This window comes from Ambystoma mexicanum, chromosome 12, assembly GCF_040938575.1.
Source record: "Ambystoma mexicanum isolate Mex_15411 chromosome 12, UKY_AmexF1_1, whole genome shotgun sequence".
In the NCBI taxonomy this organism is placed as follows: domain Eukaryota; kingdom Metazoa; phylum Chordata; class Amphibia; order Caudata; family Ambystomatidae; genus Ambystoma; species Ambystoma mexicanum.
In genome coordinates this window covers 662,829,926-662,857,391 of record NC_090936.1, presented here as the reverse complement: position 1 = coordinate 662,857,391, position 27,466 = coordinate 662,829,926, and the positions used below count along the sequence as shown (strand labels likewise).

General features: G+C 42.6%; 1 protein-coding gene across 1 annotated transcript in view; it reads left to right on the top strand.

Annotated features, from left to right (window-relative positions):
- Positions 1-27,466, top strand: part of LOC138513973 (chloride anion exchanger-like) — a 266,455-nt gene that overhangs the window by 92,149 nt on the left and 146,840 nt on the right. Inside the window, exons 3-4 of the mRNA XM_069629153.1 lie at positions 8,554-8,664; positions 14,711-14,874. Coding sequence (XP_069485254.1) covers positions 8,554-8,664; positions 14,711-14,874 — 275 coding nt within the window. The remainder of the gene's footprint in view (positions 1-8,553; positions 8,665-14,710; positions 14,875-27,466) is intronic.

Below are 27,466 nucleotides of genomic sequence, written 5' to 3'. Positions count from 1 at the left end.
TTTTGGTGAATTAATATCGCTGTTATGCCGAGGTATAAGTAGCTATAAACCCATTGACGAAGTGCGTAACCCGGCAGTCATTGTGTCAGGGCCTCGTTTAAGGCCCAGAGGTGGCCCATTACTACCCAATAAAGCCCTCCTTCTGGAGGTTATTAATGGCGTTAAGCTGCTTGTATCCCTGCACGCCCTGATTGAAGACTGGTTTAATGAACATCATTGCCTGAAAGTAAAACCTTCAACAGTTTGAAGACACTTGGAAGCCAATTCACAAAGGTTTCAGATTAAGCACCGCAAGATAGGCCTTCTTAGGTATGAACAAAGGCATGCCTCCTGTTTTGCGAAATGTATGCATGTCGGAAAAGTTTATGCAAAAGAATGTTTAACAATTCACACATGCTTCTCCCCCCTCGTCCCCCGTACAATGTCAGAATATTCACATTGCTTATAGAATTCCTGGCTATGGTTAGCAAATTTGGATTTTTTAAACTCTATTCTTTATTTTTATGAAATTAATATTATTGTCATGATTTTGCACCCTTTCATGTGCACGCTAAAATGACTTATCGGGAGATTATATGATTATGCTGTCGACCTACATACATTTCCTTTGTCTTTTTTCCATGTTTATTCATTTTCATTGGATCCCTATGGGCTTTTCATATTTCAAAGACTAGGCAATGGACTCGTTGTAAAAGTAAGAATATTAGTTATGAACATCTTGCTAACGAGTTATAAAGACTCAAGTATTTCAAAGATGGCACAAGAAACTAAAAAAGATAGAGCCGAGAACGTATATTATAAAGATATTATAGCGCAGAGAACGCTGAGGAGGTGGATGCGCAATCCGCATACTTTCTTCGAAGCAGCGCAAATTGAGTCATACCCATGGTACTTGCACTTGGTTATAGACCAAATAATAGAATACAATGAAAATGGTTCTGCTTAGATATACAGCCATCAAAAAGAAAGTGTAGCAGTAAATTGGGCTGAAAGGCAGCGAACCGATGTAACATGTTTGGTGGAAGGGAAGAAAGTGTCCATTTTCTGTTGGCGTAGGGAATGGTATTCTACCCCGCGAATGAGATGGCTATTACCACTCATTCTAGCCAGTGGTTGAAGCGTACACAAAGAAGTAGTGGAACTATGTTCCCTGCTGGCTGAAAGAAGTGGAAGTGACACAGACGGGAACTTGTGAGTCCTTTATTTTACGGAGCTCCCCGGAGCCCCGAACAGCTGCTCCACTCCGATTCGTTTTTCCTTTCAACCGTCTCCCGTGGTCACGCGGCTCTCACTCAGAACACTGACAGAGAGCGCGCGTGACCACCGCGAGCCGAAAGCAATACATGCAATTCCCTACACTGGCCTTCCCCCACTCCCCACAAACCACATCGCCACACCCTCTCCCACACACAATCCAAACCCCCAAACACACACACCTGCTGTTTAAAGGGAATGTTCAGTGCAGTGCACTGAAGTGCAAGTTTCAACTTCTTCCTACACTTTTATTTTAAAACTAAACCATTCCAGAACGCTTTCTTTTTAAAATAAAAATATATGGCCAGTAAAACGTAGGAAAAAACAGTAGAGGAGAGGTGGGGGAGGCAAAACACAGGTTGTTGAATCTGTTGCTGCAAGGGGATCTGTATAAAATGGGCCTGTTTATCGCATTTGCACTGACGATCCGAAACATGAGGCTCCACAGCAGTAAATTAGAAATGAAACTTGAGCGCAAAAGGCCCCCTGACAGGGAGTCAACTGCGCGCCAAGATGGATATTTTTAACGTGTCAATATCGAAATGTGATAGTTTTTGCATGTTTCGATAATAAGGATATGCAAATGTGAAATCAAGATGTATTTATGGTATATTTGTAGTAAGTGTGATATTTTAATGAATGTAGGATGAACTATTGTCCGTACAGGATTCTGCCTTTTAGGTGACATTGTGTAACACGCATTTTGCTGTATTCATAAACAATGCAACCATTTATTTTTTTGTTGAATAAACTTTAAACTCCCTATTATGCTTCTCACTTTCCTGCTACTCATACTTCGGTTCGCAACACTAGAAACCTTATCTTTCCCTCTCTCTGACTGTTCAGGCCGCTATGCTCTTGATATCTTCATTCCTTTCAATCTATAGCTTCTTTGGATCACTGAAACCTGACTCACCTCTCTCCTAATCGTGCTACTCCTGCTGCTCTCTCTTCAAGTTCCACCTCCTTTTGCCACCCCCCCACCTCTCTGGTCATGGGGATGGTGTCGGTGTTCTTTATCACTCCTCCTCCTTCCTCTTTCCCTTCTAAACTTACTCCATTTCCTTCTTTTGAATTTCAGTTCTCTTGTCTCACTACACCCTATCCTTTGGGCTTGCTGTTGATCTACTGCGCCCTCACTGTTTTCTTTCTGTGATGACCTCAATATTCTTGTATCCTCGCTCATTAGCTTGGACATTCCTCTGATACTCCTGGGTGACTTTGATCTTCGCCCCTCCACCATTCACTCTTCTGTTCGCCCCTCCACCATTCCTAACTCATGTTATCTCTGTAACGTCCCTGATCTTCCCTATCATATCTGTTCTTTAGATTTGATTTTCTCTTCCTCTTTATCTTTCACCTCTGTATCTGCCATTCCTATGTACTCATTTGGCCATTCCCTTCTTTCCTTTTCACTCATTGCTGAACCACCTTCTTCTCCTTCTTTTCTCCCCTCCCCTACTATCCTACTTTTCTTTGCTGTGACCTTTGTTCAACTTTTATTTCTGCCGTCACTTCTTCTCTTCCCTCAATTAACGCGTACTCTTTCTTATCTGCTGATCTCCTTCTTCTCTTTGAATATCTCAGACACTCTTGACTCTCTGTACCTTGCCTCTCCCTTTTCCCCATCGTGTAAGCCCCCCAAACATGCATGACCCTGTCTCTCAGCTCCTCGCAACATATCTTACGCGACTTTGAACGTTGACGGAGGAAGTCAAAGTCTGCATGAGACCGCCATACTTTATCCTCTCTTCCTACTTCTTTTGATTCTGGCTTACTTCTTGCTAAGAAACATTAATACATTGAACGCCTTAACGCTTTTTCTTCTCACTCCTGATGTCTTTTCAGACCCTGCATTGTATCCTGCCTTCCCTCCCTCTGATGCCACTGTATATTATTTCTATATGCATCTGACTTTGCCTCTTACTTTTCGACAAACGTGGCTATTCTGCATTCTTCTATCCATCCCTCCTCTTCATCCCCAACCCCCTCTCATTGTTCCTCTGAGCACCTCTTTTATCTTCCTTTCTTCCCCTCCCTACATTGGATAACTCTAAGACCCACTCTACTGTTGCTCCCTCTCATCATCTCCCTTCTTTTCTCCTTCCAAATGTCAACCCTTTTGTCCTTGCTTATATCACATACTACTTCATTCTTTCTTTCAGTCCTCTATTTTTCCTTCCTCTTTTAAACACATGCTATCCTTCCTATCCCCAAGAAACCTTTTCTCTGCCCTTCTCTTCCCACTATTGACTCATTTTACTTTTTCCTTTCCAACATTTTAGAGCATATTGCCTGTTCTCATAGTTCATCCCACCTTAGCCCTGCTTCTATCCTCTCTATACGCCATTCTGGATTTCACCTATTTCACTCCACAGAGACTGCTCTCCTCTATGTATGCGATTCTCTTCTTTCTGCGTGTTATACTAAACAATCCTCTGTACTGGTTCTTTCGGCTTGTCAGCAACGTTTGACACTGTTAATCATTCTCTTCTACTCTGTTCTCTCTCTCATCTTGTTTTTGGGGTTCTGTACTCAACGGGTTCCTTTCCTTTCTTTAAAACCTCTCTTATTCTGTCTCCTGGGCTGTCCAAACATCCCCAGTATTTCCTCTTCTATATGGTGTCCCACAGGGTTTGTCCCGGGTCCCCTTTTTTTCTCTATTTACATGATTCCATTTCATCGTTTGGTCTTCCCTATCACTTTTACGTGGACAATACCCAGGTTGTTCTCTATTTCTCTTCTTTTTGCCCACCTATTCAACATGTTCTTACTTCCTGTCTTCTTGCCATTCAGTCATGGATGTCTGATCACTATCTACACCCATCCAAGAATGAGGTCCTCTTTTTTCAGATACAGTTATTCCACTGACTCTGCCGCCCGCCCCCAACTCTATTTTACCATTCGGAAGGCACAGCCCTTCATTCTTTTCATGTCGCTAAAACTCTCATCTCATCGCTTGTCTTCTCCCATTTGTTCTACTCTTCGACTCTTCTTATCAGTCTTCTAGCTACTCCTCTGACTCCTCTCTGCTCCATTTGTAACTCATCTATCTGTCTCCTTTTCTCTTTATCCACTCGCGACTCTATCTCTCCTGCACTATTATCTTTTTTGGGGGCTCTCTTTTGAATCATGCTGGCTGTTTAACTTTTTCTGGTTCGTTTTTAAATGTCTCTCTGGTCTGGCTCCTCTTTCTCTCCTTGTTGCTTTCTTTCTATTCCCCTGCATGTTTCCTTTGTTCTCTGTCTCTTTTTCTTCTTTCAGTGCCTCGCCCTCACTGCACTAAATCACCCTTTTGCTCTCCCTCTTTATAAGCTTCCAAGCACTGGAACACCCTTCCTCTACCTCTTCGTTCTCTGTCTTCCTTTCGACAGTTCCGTCCTCGTCTTAAAGATCACTTACTATCCTGTTGATTTTGTTATCTTATTTATTTAAACTTGATTTGTACCAGTGTTTTTACTTCTGTCAAAGTGCTTTGGCATACATCGCTTTCGAAATAGAATAACGTATACATTATTTAGGAACACTCCCTCTGTGATCATACTCACTGGATGTCTTTAACAAATACTGAAGTCAGAATGCCTTATTTGTCAACTAGCTGCAAAAAAGTCCACTCACTACACTGACTCGTCTTGTCTCACACTTTGCTAGTTTCAATGCTATGCCGTTGATGGCTCGTCTTACTCAAGACCAGAACATTTAAGTTGCTTCCGTCATAACGCCATAACGTATACATAGATTGCATGCAGTGTCGTTCTTTTTTTCCTCAAATACACTGCATGCCCCCAATTTAGTTCTCCAGAATATAATATTCTCTCCTGAAAGAATAACATAATAGCATACATCAGTTATGTCAATCCTGAAACGGCGTACAGTCTGAGTCTTATAGTATCCACACACAACCACATGTACACTCAAAGCTATCCTGACTGGCAAAGTTCCAATTTGTTTCTCTAAGTGTTTTCTTTACCTAACCCATGTTATGTTATGTTATGTTGCTTGCCATTTATATAGTGCGTTATGTATCATTGGTATGACCTCAAAGCGCTGGTAGGTCGAACGCCCTCGGGAACCGCAGTTCAAGTCAGTGGAGAGAGAGAGGTCTTATGATGCATGGGCACACCGGATATGTGAGCAGCTGGTGTGGTTAGCTGCTCCTTAGCGGTAGGTGTGGTGCTGAGGAAATCAGTTGGATGTGTTCAGTCTGGAGGGTGGCGTCATGGTGAGAACCCTAATTTGCTTTCCTACTGGGACATCCTCTTTTCATGGCATCATACCATTCATAAGGTTTATAAACTGAGTTGAAAATGTCCATATGTCCAGCAACTTGGAGGTGTCGGTCATAAAGATTACACTTTTTCCCAATTCACTTGCCGAAACACTCGACACATTCAAATTTCCAGCTATGATGTCAAATTGCAGAAGAAAGCACTGCTATTCTATATTAATAAAACTTAACTACTTCCCAGATGCTACATACCAGCAATCTATCATAAGCCTGTTTATCTGGCGTGATTCGAGTAGTGGGCATCTTGTGTTTACTTTCTGCACAAATACATCTATTTGTAACAGTCGTCTTCATTTCCTTCAGCAAGTTCACATACTCAAATGCGTGTGATGCGCAAAGTGTGGCTTGTGTCTACTGCAATGAGTGGAGAGTTTTGATTTCTCATTAAATCCAATGCAGACTCTACGGTGGCGATCTTATTTTTGCCACTATATGCTAGTGACATTAATGAAGCCACTTATTCTTCTAACAAAGCAAATTTCGCGCCTTGAAACACTTGTGAATAGGCACGTTATACATGCCATATCATATCATATTAATTCCATTCAATGCAAGGTTTGTACTCATATCTATTCAGTATTTACCCTGAAAATGTACACATTACTGCAATGCTATGTGCAAATGCAGACAGATCTACACGTGTCTCAATCACGTACAACCTAACCAGTGCCACTCTGCTTTCTCATTCAGGCCTTCCTTTTCCGAATTCAGATGGCACATCCAAAAATGTTCTCGTTTCGCCAAGAAATTCTATAATTCTACTTCTTTCATCGAATTGAGCCGTCTCAATTACCCACCATTTAATTTCTTCTACTCTGACATTGTGTTGCCAGTAATGTTCAACCAATAGTGTTAGTCTTGTTGCAGTGTGGCCTTTTGATGTACGCTCGTTAATCCACACACGCATAGTCCTCAATCTTTTTTCGCATGTACACTTTTTCACATATACTTTTTCGCATGGGCATAGAATCCCAAAAAATCACATTCTCACTCCTGCAATTAGTGTGACTTTTAATTGCCACAGTTTTTTGTTGCATTTGAGCGTATGCATAGTATGACTAGTAGGTTGCCAGACAGAGGCCATCCCAGTTCCCGTCTTACAGTCTATCAGGCAGGCTGGGCTGGCAGAGATTGACTGCTTAATATTGCTGTTGAAAATAAAACCTCACCCCGGAATCATCCAGTGTGTGTTCGACATATTGCAGGTATATCGAAAAAAGATGACAGCGCTTATTTTGAAGAACGTAGATATTTTGCACAATAGTGACACCAACTTGTCATTCAGGAAAGCTGGATGTCTTAAACATTTGTTAATAGATGCAGCCAGAAAATCACAACTGAGTTAAATGAAACAACCACATAGTGGCAGTTGCCCCAAGTAAAGGGACATTGGCAGGGTGGCAGTTGTGGTGTTCGTAGGTTCACCTAAAAAATGCAATGGCGGCTCTGTGCAGCAGATTGAAACATTAGGCATGTGTCAGTGAACGCTCATTGTCGGGGTGATTTCCGGGGGTCGGCAGGGCCGTCCGCAGACCTCCGGGGTTGGGGAGGCCCCAACTCCTCCCGCGTCCCAAAGGAGTATGAGACACACACAAGAGCAAAGAGTTACTGCTGTTTATTGCACAAAACAGGCAGGGACAGGTTCTCGGATCATAGGTACCCAAGGAACATCTCAGCGGTGATGGGCTTGCAGGGGAAAACTAGCCCCTAAACCTAACGCTACTCTGGGTTGGTTCCCCGAGTGGTAGGGTCAGTATAGACCAGTATAGAAGGAAATGTTATTGGTAGAGAAGGGGTCAGGTGGTACGCCTGGGTCGTCCCTAAGAATTGCTACATGAAAATAGTTACATGGGGAAATTTAGTGATTGGTTGGGTTGTAGTGCCGTCAGTGATTAGCCACAAGCATCCTGATTGGTCCATACACAAGCCCCCACGCCTGAGACCATCGTTGTTCCCAGCTCACAGTGTACCTGGTGCTGGCAACAATGTGTGACTATGTGTCAGTGGTGGACAATGGACAGGTCTGCTTTTTGCTGTTAGAACGCTCCTTTCTTACCGCTGCCAGTGTCGAAATTGTCACTTCATTGTTGCAGTCTGGGTCCCAGATGTGAGACCCCAGAGCTTCCCTGGTCCTTGGAGCTTGGCATTGTATCAGGTTGGCCTGGTCACATGTTGAGAGACTGTGGCTGAAGCAGAATTATGGGGTTTTTATTTGTATTTCTACTCCGAGGAGTGTTTAGCAGTGGCAGGTGTAACCTTGGCAATGGGAGCGCGGCGTGTAGATTGCAACTGCGTGGGCTTGGCTGTGGGGCTCCCGTCAGGGTATGTTCTGCATGATCAGCACCTTGCAGCTCTGTCTGCTCTGCCCCGGGCCTGGGTACTCGAGTTTGCGGCCTACTTTGGCCTAGTCTATGGGTGGTGGCATATAGTCCATAACACGGGGGTTGCGAGGTGCAACTTGGCTCCTTATACATTAGTCCACCAATAGAGTGACATCTTCATGGTTTTAGTAGCAAAAAAGCATCTGCAAGCATATACACAAGCTCTTCTGTGTGTCTGATTCAGGTGCTTGGTGGCACGTGTGTTCTTGTCCATTGACTTTGTTGCCTCATCTCTAACGATGGCGATATTGGTGGGTGACGTCTAGTCGAGTTGGTCCATATGGTCAGCCTCAGCTCTACCCGAGGTCCCACCACGTGCTGCTTTGGATGACGCACAGCTGGCCTGGGTGTGTGGGGCGTGGCCATGGTGGATGTTGACGTCCAGGGCAGCAGTGGGAGGGCTGAACTCATCCCGCGGTGGGTGCTTAGGTCGTGACGTCATAGGCCATGGTCTGGACAGAAATCGAGGGAAGCGGTCGTCCCATTTTCCCTCTTGAGCTCATGCAAAACTTTGTTGAATTTATCAATCAATATGATATTTGGTAATGTTATTAATGTCTTTTACAAGGACATAGCAATGCATCACCTAAGGAACCTTAACAATCCTTTCCTTCCTTTGATCATTTTCAGGCCTCGCCTACGCACTGCTGGCAGGTGTCTCACCCGGCTATGGACTCTACGCTGCCTTTTTCCCGGTCTTAATGTACTTTGTCTTTGGAACCTCAAGGCACGTATCAGCAGGTAAATTTCCTTTTGTTGTATGTGGAGAGAAATATGTTGAACACTCTAAAAGTGCATGAATGGAGCAGATTTTTGCAGAATTCTATCAACCATCTACAAATGGGCGAAAGCTGCCACAGTTTCCTAAAGGAGTAAACAGCCACATGTGTACAAACATTATAATCTAAGTCATATATATTGTCAGACCGAAAATAGTTACTACATTTACAAAATGTCTACCTACTGCTCTGCTCCAGCATAATGCGCTTGTTAATTCTAGGAGCTATGTTTTGGTGGAAAAATGCTTGCATACATATGCATTGCAAAGAGCCTTGACAGTACTTAAAGATGCCAAGATGTTCGCTTTTCTATTGGTTAGGTGAAAACCTGTTTGTTTGTGTTGTGTTATCAAATAAATTAGCTTAGAATGGAGAATTAAATTGTTTGAAAAGGCTAACATTTAAACTATGGGCATGGAGCAAATATATCATTTTAAGGTATGGTGCGTGTGTTTAATTCCTTACACAATGGTCAAACAGTCATCCACTTTAAGACTCTTGGTTTTTGGGTAAATTAGTCCAGATATTAATTGACTCCTATATCTGAAAATGATCAGGTGTAACTTGCAACTGCTAGAAATGTTCGCAAGTTGAACCGGATCCACAAAAAAGCCCAAGTAGAGCCAGGATTGATGGTCTTGCGTGTTATTCTTTTCTCACTAGCAACTCACTCCATGTGAAATGTGAAACAAAAATATAAAAAAAGATGTGTTCTTTCACTCCAGAATATTAGTGTGCCCTGCTTCCTTCCTTACTCTGCACATCGCAGACATGTAAATACACTTTCAAGGCTCACATCTAGCACATACACCTATACCATGAAGGTGTAACTTAACCTATACCATGAAGGTGTAACTTAAGTGTGTTCAAATCAGTTTCCAAGACAACTTTGGTGTTATGTGAATGCCTGTTTTTTTATTTTTTTCATTAAGTGCACATGGAAGAAACATGGTCCTCATTTTACACATAAAAAAGACATATTTCTACACTCGTGTGTCTCGGAGGCGGCCTCTTACGACGCATAGTTCCTGCGTTCGTTGCGTAGAGGTGCGGCTTGAGACGGCTTGAGACGGCTGGGTCCTTTCCTCGAACTGCGCCGTCGGCTGGCTCGGTAGGCCCGGGGGACTGGCTCTAGGGCTCTAGGGCTGGGAACGGAGCGGAGCCGGGAGTCGGGAGCACGGAGGAGGACGGAGACTTTTCGTGCACACGCCGAAAGGAGAGCCGCCAGTGGTGACGGGGGCGCACATCCGATTCGTCGCCCGCTGCCCGATAGTGCAGCCCCATACGGAACAGAGGGCGCACTGGGTGCACTGTGATCCGGCGACGAAGCGGGCGAGATCTCCCCCCCCCGGAGGTTACTGGCCTTACGGCAAGAGGTACGGGGAGGGGTGTTGGCGCCCGCGGGTGTTGCGCTGGGCACTGGGCGCACTCACACAGACCGGACCAGGTCACTGGCTGAATAAGGTACCCCCACAAACTGCGCAGTGAGGCTACCTCCCCTTTGTAAGATTTTGTGAGTGAGGAGACAGTTCCTCTATGCGGATACTTTCCCTGGCGCAATTAACATAGTATCTGCGTTCCTCTACTGATAAAGATTAGTGGCATCAGAAGTTGAGCCTGGTAGAATTCCAACGTAACAGGAGACTGCGGGGATTTCCCTTTGATCCTGTAATCGGTCAATCCTACCGACTGGTGCCTGGTAGCCTACTTATCCCAGAGTGGATGGCTCCCCATAAAAAACCTGCTCCTTCCAAATACAATCTAAGGAAAAAGACACACGAACCAGACTTGGGTCCCATAATGGAAGAGTTTAAAGGCAGGAGAAATAAAGCCAAGAAGGGAACCCCCGTAGATCAAGGTAAAATAACGGGTTTTTTCCCCATAAACATACCGGCTGAAAATAATTCCACAACCCTCGAGACGCCCATGAATCAAGTGACCAATACCTCCAATTTGGATAGATCATTAAATTTTGAGGATATTGACAACAACTCCTTGCTGGACTTATGCCTATCCATACAGAAAGGCATGACACCCCAGATTGTGGTGCACTCGGAGGATCTGGAGTCTCTCACACCGGAGAACCAGAGTGAAAACCAGGGCAAACGACTTTCTCAAGCTGTAACAATGGAGAGGTTATCTACATCACCTAACCTAATTATTGATACTTCATCTGACATTGGAAGAGAGACAGACAGTAATATTCATTCGGTAGCCCAGGAAATTGCCGAATTACAAGCTTCCGTGGCCTCCCTACAGTTCGCATTAAAAATATTGCTGAAGATGTCGGGCCGCATATTGGCAAACACAAACACATTGATGAGTGACACTGAGCAAAGACGGAAGGAGGCCGAGGATGCGGAAGTCAACCTATCTGAAGCTATTATAATAGCAAACGAGATACACGAACAACAACTCCCTGACCCCCATACCGACATAACAGCTCAACTAGACATTCCAATGACCCGTAAGCAGCGGAGGTTGGCCAAGTTAGCGCTAGACAGGGCCAGAGTGAATACTCAAGAGCTCTTACCTATTGAGCTAGAGAAGCCTATCCCTCGTTCTAAAAAAGGGAAAAAAAGAGCAGCTCGAGCAAAGAAGCGAAGGGCTGCAGGAGATGGTTGTCTAACTAGTTGGTTGATTACGGAGACCACTGCAGCCCCAGATGGGGCCGAGCAACTCGAAAATACAATAATTGAATCTATACTTGAAGACGATGGCACTCTAGAAAAGCCCCCGAAAACAGCGCATGAACTTGATTGTCTGCATAATACAAATTCTTTAGATTTGGCAAAAGAGTGTGATCCGAAGTGGGGGAATCGCACCTGTATTATTAGAAATTTATATCAATCTGGCACAAGCGCTTGGCTATCTCGCTCCGAATTTTTAAAGAGACTATTCTCGGTACCCCAACTGAGAGTCCTGCAATCGGAAGATTTTCAATTTCTTGAGCCCTTGTCAGGATCCCATCCCAAGGTATCAGCCCTGCATTGCAAATTTACATCGACTGCCCAACTACTAAGGACTTACAAAACAGAGCTGAAAACTGTTGACATTGAGCTAGACGCTGAAGTAAACTATAATGAGCCCAGCAGCTCTGAAATAGAAAATGTTACAGATGGGCCTGTGGTCGCTTGCCCCATTATGCCATCAGGAACCAAGTTGGACAAAAACAATGTACAATCCATCTTGAAATGGTTGACGGAGGCATTGTCTAAGGTGGTAGAGAATCATTGAAAATTATCGTTGGCTTCGTGGAATTGTAGGGGTTTTGCCCATCTTCTAAACAAGACAGGCCCTATAGCTCAATTGTCCAATTACAACTGTATATGCTTACAAGAAACTCTTGCAATGAATCCCCTATTTTTAGATGGATATAAGGGCCACCAGGTATTTGCCAAACGAGGCGAAAGAGGTAGACCCTTTGGGGGGCTATGGATTGGGGTATCTAATAGCCTAAGTTCAAGGAGGATTCTTGGGAGCCAAAATGACCAACTATTGGCTGTTGAAATAATATACAATATTAAGAAGACCACCGAGAAAGCCTTGGTGGTGTGCTTATATAATCCTCCGGGCGCTATGTGTAGAGAATCAATACAAGATGGGTTACATGAGCTACTGGCCAGTTGGTTATCCATTGAAGGAAATAGTAATGTTTGTGTGGCTGGAGATTTTAACACCCACATGCTTGGGGGAGAGAGGAGCTTTGCAAATCCTAAGCTCCGTCCCAGATGTGTTATGGAGCATGATAAATTGGAGGATGAAGGGCTGGATTGGGTATACTTCTTTTGTAGGTGGGAATTTGAGATGTTAAATGGACGCACCAAAAGTGATCATCCAGGTAAACATACTTGGAGCAATGGAACTGCGATCAGCACTCTAGATTATATTTTCGTGTCACCAAGTCTGTTGTTACTGATTGATGATATGATGGTAATACCAAACATATGGAGTGATCATGCTATTCTGGCGTGCTCATTTGACATCCTGGAGAATAATGATCGAGTGTGCACTATGGGAGATCTGAAAATCAACCATGCAGGGACCAGTATCCGCTGGACGGACAAGAATGTCTCTCGCGCCGAGGAAGCCCTACATAAGTATGGCTATCTCGGTGTCGAAGACATTAAGAAAATGACCATAGATGGAGTAGAGGACTGGATATACCTGTTCTCCGATCAATATGCCGCAACTCCGGTTGGGATAATGCTCGGTGAGCAGGAGAAATGTCCTACCTATGACAAATTTATTCGAGATACTAAAAGAACTTTGAGGGCGGAACTAAGAAGAGCAAAGAAAACAAGTATGACCTGGGACATATATAACATTGTGTCCAAGGAAATAAAGATGAGATATAGGAGGGTGATCAAAGCAAAAAGAAGCTCCGACAGAAATAGAGCCTGGCAAAAGCTAATACAGACTATCTGCTCCCGTAAAGACATATTACAATGTATACAATCATCATCATTTAAAATCATGTAATCATAAAACAATTCTTAATTCCAACCATAAAATTCTAAAAAGACAATGTTCTTATCTTACTATACATTAATTCCATAAGATTTTGTGAATACTTGTAAAGTTATTGTTTTGTTGACGTGTATATCGAACCCCCCCCCCCCCTCCCGCCCCCATGACACACCAACAACTGCATAACACACTTCTTGAAACGTCCACTTTTTCTGGTCTTGGAATAAGTCGCCTATTAGTTGCACAAGTGTGCAGGATTTATGGTCAAAGGTAAGCTGATAGATAAGCTGTGAACTATTTTGCAAATCCCTGTTTTCATGAATTGGCCCACACAACTTGAGATGAAGAGGGAGGGAGCGTTCTTTCCTCGAAAATAATTTTAATACATTAATGGTGAGGGTTTTAAAATGTTTCAACGATTGTTTGAGTTAATTCCAAAATAAATGCATTTAAAAATTAAAATGTCATGACGAAAATGAGATACAGGTAACGTGTGAATGAATCCCCTTCAAAATAGTTTCCATTGGGGCAGAGAGCAATTCATTCAAGGTACGTCTTTAGAGATGTGTGTATCTAGGAAACAAGACTACACTGAACAGCAGGGGTTCGATACCCAGTGCCAGTCCTGCGCTTAGAAGCTGTAGTCCGGCATGAAGCGCCATATAAGAAACCAATTGAATGTGTGCATGTATGAACATGGCATAAATCACAGCAGTGAGTTGCAGCCCTTTAGATAGTTGTCGTTTGTATGGATTTATTTGCTTGATATGTGTTCATGTATCTTTGTATTGTTTCAATGCTTTGTGTAGGACATTGTTAAAATTGTAACATGGATATTCGTAGGTTGCTCACAGGCATCTTTACCTTGTCTGCACCGTATAAATCAAATAAATATATAAAGAATGCTCCATTTATTCTTGAGCTGCCATTAAATACATTCAGGGTCATGTTTGTTGTACAGTGGATTAGAAAAAGTGGTGGTAAAAATGTTTTCCAGTATTTTTTCGATCCACCTCATGTACCCCCTTTTATCAACTGAAGTTGGGGAACAGGATGAACATAGCTTGTCCACATCCATTTCCCACTCGCCAGACTAATGCGTCTGCCTACAGCCAGCATGGATTTTCATGCTGGTGGTAATGCTATGGATGCCTATGGAATCCGCCAGAAATTAGCATCTGGTAAAACTAGGCAGATTCCATAAGATTCCATTGCAATCGTTAATTTCGAGAGGCATTTACCCTTTTCCACCAATATCGTGGAAAAGTGTAGAGAAAAAGCGATTTTGTCCATGCTTTATTCTTAACATTTCCATCACGTGGTGGAAAAGTAAAAAATAATGCACAGACAGAACCTATCCGTTTGAAGTGAACATGGCCCTCATTCCAAATGTACTTGTCTTTAATGCATTGCAAGCCTACCGGCCGGCTGTCAGTCACTCACCTGTTGCTGGTTGGGCCTCCAGACATATCCTTCTGCTGGCCCCAATTCCTCGCCATGAGCCTTACTGCAATGTTTACATATTCTTTGCCCCCCAGGTCCGTTCCCTGTGCTGAGCCTGATGGTGGGCTCGACGGTTACTAGGCTGGTACCGACTGGCAATGCAACAACGAGCAGCCTCTTCGCGAATGAATCGCTATCCCTGGAAGAGCAGAGGATAATCGTCGCCTCGTCTGTCACAGTCTTGGCTGGAATAGTTCAGGTTTGCACGGGGATTACAGGGATCTACATTGTATCGTATGGTGCCTATTTTAGGCGTCCAATAGACAGATCTGTATAATATATTTAATTTATAATTACCTGACATCGCTCTAAAGCTAAAGCAAACTTTTGTTTGTCCTCGTTTCCTGGTTTGAGTTTCTGCCCAGTACTTTCATTATGCAGGCTCACGGTACAGTCTGTACACGTTACAGTACCTATGTTATTTTATGTTAATGGGATTTATACCGTGCACTGCTTCCATTTGCATGGTATCCAGGAGCTCAGGGGGAGAAGAAAAAAGTGGAAGGGGTGGGCTCGTGAGTGCGAGGAAAGCGAGACTGACTGGACAAGTGCTTTTGCTGTTCTGCTGGTAGCATCAGTTCAGAGAAACCAGTCACTGTTTATGTGTTGGCTTCTAAGTAGTGTGGGTCGGTGGGCATGTGGGTGCCTGAGTCCATATGGGAGGGCTTGTGTGCCAATGGCGTAGGGGTGAACTGACCATGTTGCGATTGTGTGAGTTATTGGAGGAGGCGTGGAGTTTTGCTCTTTGGTGTCAGTGTGGTTGTATGGTGATGTGGTGGCCATGTGTGGGAGGCGCAGTTGGTCGGTGTGTGGTGTGTTTGCAGGTGTATGCAGAGTTTTAGTAGGGTTTGTGGGGAAACTATGAAGAACTGCTGATAGGAATTATCTTTGAAAACCACATCAACTGCATAGAAAGAAAACTCACGGAATATAGTGCAGAGAGAAAACAAATATTTAGCCCAAAAAATAAGCTTTGGCTTCGTTAAAGTCACTAAAGTGGAATCCAGACACGATGGTGCTCATGTGGACACGCATATTCCAAAGGCAAGCTATGAGTTTCTCAGCAGGTGAAGTTCAACGCAGTTTCATGCACACCCCAAACATAGCCGATTTGGTCACCTGGAGGCATGATTTGAGCAGTAATAGTAGTAATAGTAAGTGATCATTATAACTTGCTTAATACCCAGAGGTTTCTAATCATGGGACTGGCAAGTCTGGCAGGCAACAGCAGGTAAGGGGAAAAACGTTTTCGTTTGTGTATGCTTGTGTTGTGTGAGTGAGGATTGTATGTATTCATGAATGTATGTGTGCATTGCTGTGTGCAATTGTGTGTTTGTATGTAGATGTGTGAGGGTTGGTCTGTAAGTGCATGCATATGAATGAATGCAGTGTGAGTGGTGTAAACGGGTGCATGTGCGTGTGTGGACCTAGTGTGAATGTTATTGGTGCTCGTGTGCATGACGGAGAAGCTGTATGGGTGCGTGACTGGTGTGTGAATACATATGAATGTGTCCATCTGTATATCTGTGTGTGTATCTATGGGTATGTGTATCTGTGTGTGTGTGTGTGTGTGTATGTGTGTGTGTGTGTGAATGCATATCTCTGTATATCTGTGTGTATGTCTGTGTGTGTGTGTCTATGTTTATATCTGTGTTTGTATATATTTGTGTGTGTGTCTATATATCGATGTATATCTGTATATGTGTGCATGTGTGTGTGCGTGTGTGTGTATTTCTGTGTGTGGGTATCTGTTTGTGGTTATCTATGTGTATATATCTGTGTATGTGTATATCTCTGTGTATGTGTGTATCTCTGTATGTGTATCTATATTTCTGCGTGTGTATCTGTGGTTGTGTATATCTCTATGTGTGTATGTGTATGTGTGTGTGTGTGTGTGTGTGTGTGTGTGTGTGTATTGCTTTGTGTTTATCTGTGTTTGTGTGTGTGTGTGTATCTCTGAGTGTGTATCTGTGTGGGTGTGTATCTCTCAGTGTGTGTATATGTCTCTGTGTGTATATCTGTGTGTGTGTATATATATATATATGTATGTGTGTATATCTGTCTGTGTGTATGTGCGTTTAAAGTTCTATATAATTCTGTGTATATGTGTATCTGTGTATGTGTGTGTCTGTGTGTATGTGTATATCTGAGTGTATGTGTATATCTGTGTGTGTGTGTGTGCGTGTGTAGCTTTTTGTGCGTGGGCATGCGTGAGTGCGTGCGTGCATTCGTGGTTGGGTGTATGTGTGTGTGTATGCAAGGCTGGGGCCTGAGGATGGGCATTGGAGCATGAACATTGTCTGACTGGGGCATAGCATGTTTTACTGGTGTTTTTGAGCACAGCAAAACCAACTTAAGAGTAATTATGTGAGGGAGAGTTTGGGGTGTGTGAGGGTATTATAATTGGACTGGCTAGGTACTACTGTGGCATGGATTTATGTACTCACATTAAGGGCAAACCAAACATGGTGAGTGTTCTTACATAGGGAAGGGATGGCATGTTTCCTTACTGTGGCATGACATTGTTTTACTGGTGTAGAGGTCAAAAGCAACATGATAGGTTTTCTTACATAGGGGGGCATTTGTACAGCCCACAATGCAATGTTTCCTTACCATGGCATGGCATATTCTACTGACGGTAGGGGGGAAATAGAACATAATATGGGGGTGGGGGTGGTTGTGTAGCCAGCATGGGCATGTTTCCTTACTGTAGCATGGCTTTGTTTTACTGGCATTAAGTCACAGCCAACAGGAGTATATTCTTACGTGGGGATACTGACATATATTGGTGAGCCAGCATGAACATGTTTTGTTATAGTATAATTACTGGCATTATGGGCAAAGCAAACATGAGTATGTTCTTATCTGAGAACACTTGCATATATAGGAGCACCCGAATGGACACGTGTGGGCACAATCAGTATGAAAATGTTATTTACCCTTGTTAGTGTAATGGAATATAGTGGGCAAAGGCCCTATGAAAATGCATGGGAAATTCTCCTGTGCATTGTTGGTGACTTGGCATTTAATGGGCTTTTCCATTTCTTACACTACCATACCGATTGGAAACTTTGTGGCTTTTGGAAACTTTGTGGCTTTTTACCTAATTTATCACAGAAAGTGTACTGTAAAATGCATCATGTTAACACATAATTTCAAACATGTTCTAGGGGGAGAATGCCTTGAATCCCCCTTAATTAGTTTGCGCTCCCTCGCTACGCTTGGTCGCTCCTGCACATTCGGCCAGGGGCAGAACAAGCTCCATCCATCTGCTGGCTCCCCTTAGGATGGAGGCACCACTTGTTACACAATCCTGGCTACACCGCTGCCTCCAGAACTTATTTTAGGGATGCATTAGATGTGGTTTAGAGCTAAAGCTTTCTTTAGCTAGACCTAAAAATCAGTTAGCTTTATCATTTCATTTGTATCAATTACAATTTTCTGCATTCGCAGCTAACTTGAATCAAATATGTTAGCAATAAGAAAACAAGCCAGTTTGACACGCAAGCTGCTGCAGTTGTACATCATATATCTCTCTCCAGGAAACCTCCATTTTGTCCATCAACATTTTGCCTCAAATAGAACTGTTTGTTTCTGATATGTTTGCCTCGCTTATTCTCTGTTCCTATAATGACTGGACATTATACACATACATGAGACATTTTTAAAAAACTTTTTTTATTGTATATGGTTTAGAAGAAACCTTTACAGAGAACATCTTAATACACCACATAAAAAATATAAAGTCCCAAAATTCCTAAAATTTACACAGAAGTAATTTAAGAAAAAACATATCATTAAATGCATCACAATCCTGTTTAAAGATCAATAAAATCCATATTACATAAAACCCTCAATAAATTCATCACCATCATATTTTAAAAATACAATAAAATTGAATTCTAAAAAATTACAAATACAAAATGTCAAAAAAGCATCAACCGCCAACCGATCAGAATTTGTTGCACCACTGACCCAGGGTCTCCACAAATTGTCATCCTCTGATCATTTTATCAAAAAGAATACATTTTTGAAAGATATTTCATTCTTAGACAGTCAAGCACACTGCAATACATAATTAGGTGTTTAGTTGTTTTTTTCTTTTATTTTACAGTACCTACAAGTTGCAGCCACAATAGTGATGAAACCTGTTCTTAAAAGGACATCCCTTGTTGGTAACAAATCCCAACAAAACGGTATATAGATAGAACAGTAATAACGGTTTGGAAAATGAATTAAATACGGTGAAATTAATCCTCTTTTCTTATATTCATAGGCAAGATGCCTTAATGAGAATAACCATGAAAGCTTTCTACCCTAATTACCCACTCTGCATCAAACAAGGCCTTCATTACTTTCATGGGGGTCTTAAGCAGATCATCCGTATAGTGACACATTTTTCTTCAAATATACAACAAATCTTGCAGACCCTACTAGAGGAAGATTAACCATACATGTACAAGTATTTAATTCTGCATATAATGTGTCCACCATTGGTGAAACGATCTTCCTAAAGAGGGAAAGCAGTCTCCAAAGTATTCTCACCCGTAAGGAAGATAAGCCCAACTCGAATCGGATCGCTGCCAAAGGAACAGCATTTGAAAAATGTAAAATACACCTTCAGAATCTAGCTTCCAATCGATCCATCTGTAAAGCAATAACATGATACCATAGTTCCATTCCATAAATTCATTTGGGTACCACCTTTCCTTCATAAAAGGTGCTGGTGGGCTTGATATAGAAGCGGTCAAATTGTCTATCTAATTTTAAAAGCTGGTTTGAAAGACATCTAGCCTTCTGCATGAGGACAAGGGTGATATTTGAATACATAGGCTACGGTGTAATATGAAAACCTAAGTACACAGCATTCAAACTGCATTTAATTATCGTTTGTTCAAAGACCCGTGAAGTTTTGCCTGGTTATTTACTTTTGCACACTGCTAGGATTTTGGTCTTGATAGGATTAATTATAATGCCATTGACCCCAGCATAACAAGAGAATGCAGATAAAAGTCTCTGTAGCCCTATTTTAGAGTTATCCTAACAGAGAATGCAGATACAAATCTCTGTAGCCCTATCTTAGTGTTATCCAATAACAGAAAATCAGAATCGCATAGTAGCCCAACCTTGGGGAAATGAATGCATGAGGAGAGAGGTGTTCTGCAATGTCTGAAACGTATAGATTAAAGAGAGCAGGGGCCAACACACACCCCGGCCTCAGCCTAGAGTTAGTTTCAATCCTTTCAGACATATCTCCTTCCTTGTTTAATCTAACTCTTATTCCTGTCTCTTCATGTAAATCCCTAATTAACCAAAGCAGGCCGCTTCCAATTACGATCATAGCCTTCTACGGTCCGCAATGTCAAAAGCAGCCGATAAGTTGATTGAGGCCATATAAGTACATCTGGAGGCATAGGCCCATGCATGTTCTTGTATCATCCTTATGATGAAACTATTCAGCTTTGGGGAATATCCGTGCAGAATGTCTGTCTGTAGTTTACTTAACCTACCCGTCGAATGTGCCCAATTCTCCAAATGTTTTATTTAGTAGGAGAGATCCAAAATCTTGCTATCTGCATCAAATAATGATATTGGGAGGTAGCTTATTGCTTCAGTTCTGGGACCCCTCTTATAAATAGGGACCACTCACGCTGTGTGCCATGAATGAGGGAACCATGAACATTTAACAATGCTACTAAAGAGAACAGTCAATGCAATAGCCCAATTAGTCACATCAGATTTGAGTTTATTGTTAGTAAGACCATTAGGTCCTGGGGTTCTCGAGTTATTACTTTTTATAATAGTCTCCTGGATCTCCTCTACATCAACATGTAACCTCCACTCCACTTTCAAAATTCTCTCAGGGGAAGTGATAGTAGCACAGTTAAGACTCTCACTTGGGTCATACAGTTCTTTAAAAATGTTGTACCAAGGCACACTCTGAAACCGCGTCCAGTTGTACAATGGCTGTAGAAGCATCTTGTACATTCACCAAGGCCCAGAAGGAAGTAGATTCCCTCTTGATAAGTGTATATGGCATATTTCCTGATATGCACCACAAGCTTTGCAGTAGTTCCTATATTTCTGCTTGATCTTTTTGCACATATTAAATTGGGCTTCAGATCCCTCATTAGAATGCTTAATGTCTCTAATCAGCTTCCTCATATTACATTTTCGCGATCCTAAGTGATCATCATAGATGTACCTATCCTGTTTTCTCACATAACCTATTTTAACACCAGCAGTTCTTTACAATGTACTCATTAGGTTACCCACAGAAGACTCAAAACAATCCACATTAAATTGTTCCATTTTCCATTCCAATGTAGAATTGTTCATCCTATTCCTCAGACTAGCATTAAAAAGCCTGATTTAGTGCGGGTCCATCGAACTTGACCCCGCCTACCCCCCATTTACTTGCAGTCTGATTGGGCCTCCCTTAATATGTGCAAATAGTGCTATATTAAAACGTACCTTTAAAATGCAATAATCAGTCAATTTATTTTCTGTAATTTTAAAATCAGAACAGGTTTCAAGTAAACCATGGTCCACAAAACAATAGGCCAGCGTAGACTTACTATGACCCCGATGCCATGTGAATAGACCCTTAGCTGCTCCTCGAGCCTGGCCATTTAATAAATGTAAACCAACTGACGTTAGCGAAGTAACCCACTTCTGTCCTGCCACTCTTTTTTAAAATCGGAGGATCACCTATCTGGGATATAATCCCAGAGTTCTCCCTCCAGATCCGGAGGAGTACAGGTCGCATTCAGATCCCCTGCTAGAAGAATTAATCCATTAGGTTCCTTAGTTTGCCAGGTCATAATACAATCTGTGATGATTGTCAGGAATTCATTCAGGTCTACCACTTCTCTTCAAATGAATATGTGCCGAGGGCTTGATATAGTAATGGCTAGCAACCAATAGGGAAGTTCTGGGATCATCCCAGTAGCCAAACCAGTACCAGGACGAATAGCTGTGATCAAACCCCCAGCTGGTGGCCCCCCATCAACTTGGTTTAGCAGCTTTAGTGAAAACCTGAAAACCGTCCAATACAGGGGGAGAACACAACCATGTTTCTTGTAGCATAATACACATAGTATCCTTAATTTTAGCCATAACCTCTGGATTAGTTAAGAGTTTAAGGTTTCCCCAAGAGTTCCAAGATTAGTGTGAAATTATCATCTTCTTCAACAAGTAGCCCTACTTCACTGTTTGCATCTTCCTCTTCAGCAGCTAGCCCTACTACACTGGTTGGATCACCAATTAGTTGTTCGCCATAGAGTAGATGTGATTGCAGGCCAATCAATTTTATTTACAGAAGGCTGGAGTACAAGATTTATGGCCTCTCTAATGTGGCCCCCATCAGTGAGCGAATGTACCCTGTACCCACTGCCACTCCTACGCCTTAATCCCTCACCATTCAAGGATTCCAAAAAATCCACAGAGAAGCCAGGTTTTTTTTGTTTTTGAAATTCAGAGTAAACCAATTCCAATAGCAGTTTCGAACCAAAGTGGAGAATTCACCTATTTGTATTCTTTCTACCGGGGAATTCCACTCTCCAAATCAACTGTGGACAGAGCCCTTAAAGAAGGAATATCAATGAAAATCAGTAAATCATTGCTTCTATTCAGACACACATTGCAATCATCTCCCAGAATGCTAGTAAGTGCCAATTTGTTCCCCTTTATATTATTATTTAGGGCTTCACTTCCCAAATTAAGATGTTTAGTAGGATTTGACAGTGGCTGCTTGTATTATACCCCATCAATTCTATGAATACTTCTCTCATGTCTCAATATACTAAAAGATCTATTCATTTCTATTGCCTCCTGTTTATCATTTAGACTTTGTACATTACCATTTTGAGAAGCATGATTATTCGGTTCATACAAATTGGTTTTATCCCATAACAGACTGTTAGGGTGCTGATTTGAAGCATGTTTTGTAGGTAATTCTCTGCTCCACAAGGGGCCTATACATGCATTGCAACAAATCACCTATCATGGAAATTATATTAGAGCATTGCTGAAAATCAGTACCCCTAAGCAGGTAAGAATTTGGCCTTGGGTCAGCGCGTATATCATTCATTGTGAGCCCAGTATCCATTTGTAGAGGTGTATTAGGGCTACAATCACTCCTAGTATTTACAAAAGATCTCATATTTGAACATTGCGGTAGGTCATTATCCCTAAACAAGTGAGCATGTGGGTCCTAAGACAATTTGTAGAGGGGTGTTAGTATTACATTCACTTCAACAATTTGTGGTAGTTAACCGTTTAGGCACCGAGTTTAAAGGGTCACTGTTCACTGTATACCCAGTATCAGTCTCTGTAGCAGAGTTCAAAATACATTCTATTGTATCTGGATTCTCTAATCTTTGGATAGTAACAAACCATTTACCGTAGAACTGAGTGGAGATGTTTTTCGACCCATTCACTACCTCCAAAGTTGCTTGTGGTCCCCCAGAAGTATGTAATATACCAGCTTGCACAGCAGACGAAACCCGTCCTGCACTTATTGCATCTGAAAAGGTCATATTATTAATAATGAGGTCTTCATTTTCAACCACATCACTAGCTTTTTCTTCAATCAATGGAGTCAGTTGAGATGATAAACAGCCCTCAGAGGATCCATTCCACCTTTCTCCTAATGACTCCATTATGGTTAAGTTTCACAGACATTTTTAAGAAGATACATTTTTTCTTTTTTTTAGCAGCCTCTTATTTTTTGTTTTCTTCATTTGGGAAATCCACCATTTATTTCTCTTGACAACAGCCTCCTGCCCTTCTTAGGATAACGTATGTCCCTGTCAGAACTATCATGATTAAATGGTGGATCACTATTACAGACAGTCACATTAGACAAGGTCGCCCCTATTTCAACACTGATTTCATTACTGGATTCAAGCATCTCAACCTCCTCATCAAATTCTGTCATAATAACAATTGGGGTGTTGTTTAAAATATTCAACCATATTTCTGGTATACACACATGGCATGTTTGAATGAGAGGACATTCAAACGTGGATAACCCTTCTAATTTGACATTGATATTGCTAAGCATCATAGTATGAGTTTGTACCTCTTCCCAGATGTTGTCATACAAATTTACAAAGGAACTTCAAATTATATTGAGGGCAGATACAGTGGGTGAATATGATCACCCACCTCCCTTACAGTATGATGAATAGAGTCTGCTGCATAGGAGGCGTCGTCCCTCATAGATTAAGATAAGGACTTTGCATGAGTGCAGATTTTAATAAAAATTAGGAAGGTCTGTTGGGGAGCCCAAAAAAGATGGATCACACGTATGTTGTACCACACTATTACAATTGCGTCTGGCATCTTCTCATTCCATTGAGTCTGCATGATCAGTCAGATGCAGATCATTTAAGCCATTATTATGTGTACAGTATAAAGTTGCATTTCCTCTAACAATAACAGGCTTACATAATGAGTCAACATCTTTTGTTTTAAAGTAATCCGTAATTGTCTGCACTGCAATAGGGTGCAGGTTTGGATGCAGAGATTCACTGTTCCCCAATAGCAAGGCAATATTCCTTGTTGATTTTCTATCCCGTTTAGAACGGGCACCAGTGCGCAAGTCCTGCATAGCCTGTACTTCTAGCTCATTTGAAGCACCCTGAGTACAGGGCCGAGCATCACCCAGAGTGTGCATTAATGCAGCAACACTTTCTGCTTCTTTATGCGAATGGGCATCTTGAGTTAGACCCGTTGCATCAATGTTTATGTTGGCACGCAAATTATCTTGGGTAATGCCGTTATTCCAGGTAGCTTAAGAAGAGCCACGACTGATACCCCGGTCTGCCTTCTCAGTCCAGGTCGCATTGTCATTCTGATGTTGAAGAGTTAGCTAGAATATGCTTGTTGTAAACACAGTCAGCTCAAAGGGTTTAGACACCTAGACACCCCGCTGTCGCCGTACAACGCTCAAGATCACCACGAGCCAAATATACAAGAACAAACACTCAGCTCAAAGGGTATAAATGCCCCACAGTCACTGAGTAGGAGAAAATTATTTCACTTCAACATCCAATTGGGCTGAAATTAGCCACTCCATCCCCTCAAAAGGTTGAATAACCCTGCAGTCACTGAGAGGAAAGAGCACACAATTCAAAATGGCAAAAAAAAAGAAATGTCACTGTGTTTCAAAATCAAAGTCTTAGCAAACAATGCAGTCAATAAAAATGGTGAGCAGGCAATGAATAACAGGCAGATGAAAACCAGCTGAGACAATACGCTAGCCAGCCTCACAAAACATTGTCCTCGGCAGTTAATGAAAAGTGAAAAAACGATTTAAGAAAGAATTACGGTTATTGCAGTACCAGTTATGCAGCTTGATTCCAAATGAGACGTCTGGATCGAACATATTGAGTGTGAAGAAATAAAATACCACAGCAGCTCCCCCGCATTCAGCCACGGACCACCACAGACCACTTAAGCACACTTCCAAAAAATGCAATAAATACAGGAGTTTTACCAAAGTTTTCCCTGAGAGAAAGTCAGTTTCAAAGTAGATGTCAAACTCTATTAAAGTGGAGGAAGGGAAAACACAGTCTTTCGCCGCTGCAGTCACTGAAACATTAATTAGCTCTTCACACAGTTCACTCACTGAATTTCACCAGGCAGAAAGTCTGTTTCAAAGTGGATGTCAAACTCAATTAAAATAGATGAAGGAGATGAAGGAGAAACGCTGCCTTTCGCCACAACAGTCACAGAAGTCTTTAAGCAATAAGCCCCGAGCCGCGGGGGCATTACCGAGTCAGGTAATATCCCGGGGCCCATAGTTACAGTCCCGAGCGAAGGCCCCAGGGAATTACCTGACTATGTAATGCCCCCTCAGTGAGGGGCTTATTGCTATTAGTACCCCGGCCCGCAAGACCGGGGTACTAATATAGCATTTTTTTCTCTTCTGAAACGCTGCAGCGTTTTGGGAAAAAGAAAGTCAACAAAAATGGCCGCACGGAAAGGGAAAACAGAGTCCACTTTCCCTTTCCATGGTGGCCATCAGGAGCGGATGCGCTGGGCACAGAAGTGTTCTCAGCGCGTTCGCGCCCAAAAAAAGAAGGTAAGTGGGGTTGGCAGAGCGGGAGGGGATCGTTTGCAGGTGAGGGGGGTGGAAGAAAGAAAATATGTACCTGAATCCCCAGCAGGGGACAATGGCAGCCTCCAGCCGTGTGTAAGCTCGGAGTGGGGATTGCCCCGTTTCGATCCTCCTCATAGGCTGGGAATTCCGGCCGAGGGGTTCACAGTCGGGTAAAGCCCTGGGGAGGGCCAATCACAATGTTTGTTATATTCTGATTGACCCTCGCCGGGTACTAATAGCTCTTCACGCTCGTAATTCAGGGTTTTTCTGAGCTGAGGTCAGCATTGTAGCCTGATCGAGCAGCACGGAGAGACACAGCAGAAGCCCAGCCCAGTTCTGTGTTAACTGCTTCTGCCTTTGCGCTCTGATTTCGACTCTGCTTTCAGCCTCCAGCCTTCTAGCTCTTCTCGGCTCCCTGTTTGCTGCTTCCCAATGCTTCCCAATACCCAGCACACTCAGATGGTAGCTCACAGCTCGTGGCTCACAGCTCTCACAACTTCTTTACTCAATACCGATGAAAGACAGACTCAGCATGTCAAGGATTGAAAAAACTTCCATTTTAACAAACTAAATGATCTGAAGGCGCTGACAACAGTTATTATTTGCCTATGCAATGGTCCGGTGAATGCATCAACCCACTGCGCTATTTTACCCCAAGGATTAGTATGTACAACCATTGAATGAGAGGAACCCCTTTTCCATCAAGCCTGAAGTCAGAACATGCTAATGCCACTGGATGTTCATGTCCCATTTTATTTTTCATATACTGTACAGAGAATTGTAGACGGTTAACAGTGAAATTCATGAATATGTTTATCTGTGGTGTTCTGTTATACATGATAGGCGAGAAAAGTGACACTTGACTTGCCTCTGATATCACTTGGAACCATGAGATCTTTACAGTTACCAATCTATAATGTTATGTTGTATGAGCCGCCCCAATGCATTTGCCACTCCCTGCTCTGTCCCCATGGACCAGTAGTGCAGGGATTGGTAAGAGGCGCATGAGTGAACTATAGGCAACGTTCATAGAGAAAAATACTTGATGTGGTGCCCCCTTACCTCACCATGCACCACTCCTAAAATCAAAAACCACCTAACCTCCAGTCACCATTTGCCATTGCGGGACCACTTACCCTGTACATCTCAAATACCTTGCAAGATACGGGCCACAATCAGGCGTGGAAACACATCTGTCATGCCCAAGCAACCGTCTAGATGGTAGAATGGAGAAAACAGAGAGAAGAGAGTCCACATTTTGGCATTCAAGTAACCAAGACCATAATCCCAGCCTGGAACACAACAAACTCCAAGAAGACCAGTACTCTTAAGATTCTAAATCTCTGCCAGCGATTTACCCTACGTCAACACATAGCAGATCATAAAATTCATCATTGCACTTATGCCAACCTATATTGTTACCAGGAAGACAATCTTAATCATAAAAGATAATTTTCAGCGACTTCAAAGACAAATTCAGCACACAGGAGACATCCCAGCATCTCCCTCCGACTAACTAATCTGGAAGAATTCCCCTGCCCCCTGACCCCTGGGCCTCTGATGGGATACAAACCAAACACAGAATCAAAAGTCTTCTCATCCATGCTCACTCCATACCATAACATAGCACAGACATTGACGACCGGCCCACCGAGGGCAACCCTGACTTCATCTTCACCGA